The sequence below is a fragment of the Sphaeroforma arctica genome, assembly GCF_001186125.1.
Source record: "Sphaeroforma arctica JP610 unplaced genomic scaffold supercont1.798, whole genome shotgun sequence".
Lineage (NCBI taxonomy): Eukaryota > Ichthyosporea > Ichthyophonida > Sphaeroforma > Sphaeroforma arctica.
The window spans coordinates 1-5,710 of NW_014039760.1; the positions used below are offsets into that span (position 1 = coordinate 1).

General features: G+C 42.6%; 2 protein-coding genes across 2 annotated transcripts; one reads left to right on the forward strand and one right to left on the reverse strand.

The window, feature by feature from the left end:
- The first annotated feature begins 1,051 nt into the window (after positions 1–1,051).
- Positions 1,052–2,157, forward strand: SARC_08650 (hypothetical protein). The gene is made up of 2 exons (XM_014297356.1): positions 1,052–1,561; positions 1,807–2,157. The coding sequence occupies exons 1-2, from the start codon at positions 1,407–1,409 to the stop codon at positions 1,838–1,840; spliced, it is 189 nt and encodes a 62-aa protein (XP_014152831.1). The 5' UTR covers positions 1,052–1,406; the 3' UTR covers positions 1,841–2,157.
- SARC_08651 (hypothetical protein) lies at positions 2,057–5,300 on the reverse strand (the record flags this gene model as incomplete). The annotated part of the gene is made up of 2 exons (XM_014297357.1): positions 2,057–3,257; positions 4,025–5,300. 2 exons carry the CDS (start codon positions 5,298–5,300, stop codon positions 2,281–2,283), a joined length of 2,253 nt encoding a protein of 750 aa, XP_014152832.1. The 3' UTR covers positions 2,057–2,280.
- Positions 5,301–5,710: the final 410 nt, after the last annotated feature.

The following is a 5,710-nucleotide window of genomic DNA, read 5'->3' on the forward strand; positions in this document are numbered from 1 at the left end:
CAAACAGATACACATGTGTTATAAACCATGCATATGTAGATACATACTTTTGAAAGCCTATACGAGAGGTATAACTTACTGGTATGCTAGTATCTGAATATATTTGCGCACTGCACAGCTACCACTGAAATGCTATGCGTATTTGCACCCCAACCACATTTATGTGCACACGTGCTAGAAAACTCAACAAACTTGATGTCTAGTTTTACAAACGCGACTTGCGCTCTGACATTGTAGCATTCTCATAACTAAGCGGAGATACTTAGACAGGGCGAAAGCGTGAGTGTGCAGATTGTCCGTCCAAACGCACCTTAGCGATCTTGTCCAGTTGAACACGCAAGATACACAACTGCGAGCTACATAAGCGTTTCATCGATTATTTCAGAATGACATACATTAGGCAAAGGTCACATCATACACTCGCCGTTACTGATCATTACCTAATCCCTTTGGCGATATTCCACCCGACATGATTGTGCTCAATATAGGCTATGCTCGATTACAATCTGAACCTGGCGTCATATAATAAAAAAGACGCGATGTTGCTCTTATATATATAACATACATTTAATTCCACCAAATTGGTAAGGCTGTAGGCTTGGGGAAACTAGTAATAGTCAAAGGCCTAATTTGTGGCCTATATTGCCAAATTTTTGGCGCCATCATGATGCTAAATACACGATACATATCATTTTTTAAAAAGAAATAAATTTATTGTCTTTCATCTCTCTCTCTCTGCATATTTATTTACTAAATACTACTAGTAGAGAGAGAGAGAGAAATATTGCAATATGGCGGCAATGTATTAAAATATATATTTTAAAAATGGTATTGGAGTGCAGTACATAAGTATTTATCCAGACTATGGCGTATGGATATAGAGGGTGTTTATGTTTAGAAGGCTGCGATATAGCAGATAGCCTCCTAAGACGGGTTTTCGCTTTTCAGCCAAAAGCTGTTGAATTTAGGAGGCTATGCTACATATGACAAATTGGCTATAGATATACCTCACCATATACTCATAGTGACTTCTCGTATCTATATATAATCTCATACAGCCCCTATTTTTTTTTGTACTAGTAGCGCCCTTTTAGTAATTGTTTTTGAAAGATTGGTGTCGAAATGAGTACTTTCACTTTCGTTGATATCATGTGTAGTTGCGTTGTCCCTATGTGCCAATTATATGTATCATTAATGTTTGGGGTCGGCTCGAGCCACAGTTTTCCTGGATAAGGTTGTTTTTGTTGTTTTTGTCACCTTTACCATATATCGAATGGTAGCAAATGGTATGAAGTGGTAAGTATGCATTGAGTTTGTCCACTTCGTCGAGCTTATCGATCCTATTCTTCTACTCAAATAATTAAGAGGTTGGAAGTGAGTCAATACACATACAGATTGTTAGTATAATGACCGACACAGATGTTAAGCTGCGAGTTCGCGATCAAGTTGTGTGTGTGTCTAGGCAATGCATTGTGGAAAGTCCTTGGCGGCTGTCGCTAATGTTCGACGTTCCCTGGGAGAAAATGTCTGGACACTACTATGTCAACGCTGATCCAGAAAGGTAATCTTTACCGGTTGTCTTCGTTAGCTTGGTTAGCCGAGATTCTCAAAGGTGCATGTTCAGGAATGAGCGAACTCTTCGCCACCCTAGATCTTGCAGTTTACAATCATTCACTGATTACCCTGTGGAATTGTTCTAAAAGGTCTAAAACACTTCGTCATCCTAGATCCTTGCGGGTCATTCCTTCATTTTTGAGTCTTGCAACTCGCATTTGGAGTCACATTTACCGATCTATTCCTATGCAGCTTCCGAAAAGTGGTCAGCCTGTTGGAAGGGTAAAAAAGACTGGAAGACGTCGTGAGAGCTTCGACACCAGCACAGATGCTACGACTTCGCGAGACGTCTCAGTCTCTCAACTGTGAAGTGCTCGAGAAACGCGTACAGCGCGTCATTCGAGATTATGATAGAGTCATGTATAAGCACTAACAACTTTCTTGACTGCACAGGGTGTGGTGTGTATTAAAGTGTACAACAGTTTTTAATGGTAATAATTTACGATGCTACAAAATGAGATATTTCATTTTACCTGAGGATCAAAAAGGCAATCGGATTTAAAGTTCAATGCTACTGGATTTAATAAACCGTTGTCGAACTCTTCAACTGGTCGCAGAAGTTCTAGATATTGAGATACAACACTTGATCGCTACACAGACGCTTATGCTCTAGTCTTCCTGTTGTATTCTAATTTAAATATTCATAGAAACTTTACTTAACGCCCTTTAAATCCATTCATCCTCATCAGATTCTACAGTCTCCTCCCAAGATTCACCTACAATATCTGCGTCTCTGATAGGCGAACTTGCTTTTGAATCGACAACTTCAAATACACCTGTGTCTGGACCCTCGGGTATATCCAACGGTGCCGTCATTGTCTGCGCGGGTGTTTCATTTGACTCACTCAGTGTGGTAGCCTCGACAGAAGCTGCATCTAATACACCCGGAGTAGGACTAGGTATACCCTGGACGTCGATAGTCGAATCTGCTTCTGCGTCCACAATCCCAAGGGTTTCTTCCGAAGTGCTGTTGGCGTCGTGCGGTGACAGTTCACCACCGTCGCGTTCAACCACTACGGGCTGGGTAGTAAGCAAAGTTTTCGCCACGCGAGACCTTTTGATTTTTGCACGGGCTTGGGTGATATGCAGCAAGTACTCTGGCTTGTTCTTACTACTTGCCTTGTGCGAGAATATACACTCGTCGCCGTGTAAACATCCCTCCGGCAAGAAGAAGTGATCTGCACAGGGTACATCCTGGGTGTTGTGTTCATACCTGCAACTGCCGCCCGCAGTGCAAGTTTTATCCAAGAAATACTTGCACACAGTCACTTGTCTGACCTGCTCGCCCTCGTGTGAGAATTGACATGCTTGCCCCTTCATGCACAGGTTAGCTAGGTAAAATGCACATGTCTGTTTTTTTGCGCGTTCACAGTCGTGTGAAAACGGACAAGCGTCTCCCTTGGAACAATATCCATTGGAATAATATGAACAGATCCGCAGAGGATCTTGCTCGACGTTATGGTGAAAATAACAATCATCACCTTTGTCGCAATTCCTTTTGATATAACTCTTACAAGCATATCTCTTCAATTGTTTCTTCGCCTTTTCTGCCTCATTTCTTTGCCGTTCTTCCCCTTTGCGTTCTTCTTCGATCTCAGCCGCTACAAGTCGCTGACGTTCTCTCTCTGCCAGGCCTTTTACGCCTATATAACGTGTTAAAGTATACAGTGAATGGAAAATAGAAAGGTTAATTTAGGATGCCTAAGAGAAACACCAGTCTTAGATGGGATTGCACTCAACTGAGCGAGAATACAATATCGCTTGTGGGAATATGTAGCGCGTGTATGCCGCCTGTTAGGTGACTATCCGCACTCAGCTAGTCGATGTAAGACAACTTGCAAAACATGTGTAATCATGGTGAGATATTTTAGTTTGACCTGTTCAATGTATAGTAAAAAGCGAGAAAAAAAAGCATTCATAGATGTTGGATATTTATTATCAGTATCTAGACGATTCTCATTCAATTATCAAGATTACGAATGATGCGAATAACATTACATACAGCATATCGCATACAGTATATTGTATTTGAAACAACGCACAGCCGAGAGAAATCTATTACAATCCGTATGCTCCAGAAACAATATACCTCAGCCCTTACGCCGCGACATCAAGCACGAAACTAAATTGCCTACACACATATATACTTAGATAATTATATTTTCTCCACAGGCAATACTTCGATATTTATTATATATTTGTGTGGGATAATGCAAAAATGTATATTGTGGAAATATGAACATGAACACGCATCCATCAAGATGAGGTAGATCGCTACTATCATTCGATCATATATCCCCACTTAATCGTCCAGGCAGTCCCGATATTGAATACGATGATGTATGGGCACAATGCATATGTAGAACCTTGGGTATACGATAGACACACAACCAACGTTGCAAACACATACCATCAAATATAACATAGCCTGCCACAGCTCGTTGACTCTGTACCAGCAATGATAAGCCCGTGATACCGGTATCCACTATACCACTTGGGGGTGCAGGTGGTTGCTTCGTTGCGCTCGGTATATTAGCTGAGCTCTGTTTTTTGTTCTTTGTGAATTTTTGCTTCAGTTGTGCTTTCTGTTCGCCAGCTCGTTTCGGTTGACGCTTCAACGATTCCCGCAACTTGGCAACTTTTCCATTTCGCGATTTAGGTAAGTGTTTCTTACCCTTCTGGATGCCTTTAGCATTCCGAATATCTGTGCTACCACCTTTCCCATTTATAGTAATCTTTTCCTTGGTGATCTCTCCCTGTGCACCTAAGCCATTTGCGATGGCTCTTTGTCCCTCGCTGGCTATAATATCAAATCCGTTGCCCGTAACAGATCCAGTTGCATGCCCACCTTGAATTTGCCCATATACCAACTCTCCTAGCTCTCTATCTTGAACTACACCCACTCTAGCCCCCGAAGTATCTAATGCGCCTGTGCTTTTATTCTTAGAAGTAGTTCTATCGGTCAGATGTCCTCCTCTTCCCCTTCCCCTGCCAAAGCCCTTTCCTGTCCCTCTCGCACTCCCTCTCGTCGGATTCATTCCGCCACCTCCTCCTCTACCCCTTACAGCAGCTTTTTTCGCCAGGGCTGTTCCGGGGACACCTACCTGGGTACTACTCAACAGATCGTCGAAACTCGTTAATTCTAAGGCATTATGTCTTTTGTCGCCGCCGTCCTTACCTTTTCCCTTTTTCTTTCCCTTGAGCGAGACGCTGCCTCGGTTCTGATTTTTCATATTAAGAATCTCTGTGGTACTCTCTGATTCAATGCGCTTCTGAATATCACAGTGTGTCGGTGCAGCCATTGCACCGTTGCTATTATTACGTACACCGCTTTTTGCGGAAATGCGATCATTAGTTCCAGCTGTACCTGACGAACCACATATTCTCTCTCTTTCTGCCTGGCCCCCTATTTGTGACACCAGGCTGGAATTTAAGGTGATGGGTGAACCATGGCTGTGTCGCACAGCTATACGAACTTCGGTATTCTGATCTTTAGGTACATCACTTTTGTCTTGAAAGAAAAGTATATGATTGTGTGTACCGGTACTACCATTCACCCGTAGCCTCTTCCTCCCCCATAGTCCACTGAATCGCACAGTGCCGTGTGAGTCCTCATCGTCAGAGAATATAGGCAGATCGTTGCAGCACAGAGCTCTCCGGTTGCCGGAGGTGCTCGTCAGTTCCATACTTCTTGAATCGTATTTTATAGACTGAACAACTGGGCATAGCCTCCTTAAAAACAAACTGGGTTTGGAGAACTCGGGATATCGGAATTTGTATATAATGCCGCCAAATTCATTAATAATATCGTATAAAATATCAAACGGCCCACTCAACCCCCAGGGCCCAGAGGCCAGATGATCAATATTTGCCACAAATGATGACTGTTTGTATGATAAATACATATTTACAAAAGTGTGCGTTCGTGACAGTAGTACAAGTGTGCCTGGTCAAACACATATGCGCACGTTTGTGCCCCGGGAGCAGCTGACACCACATATTTATGTCGGCCGCATCCAAAATACAATTGTGAACCTCTCTTTTCGAATGATCTGTCACGTAGAAATACACGTCGCAAACAATTTGACACGCTAGA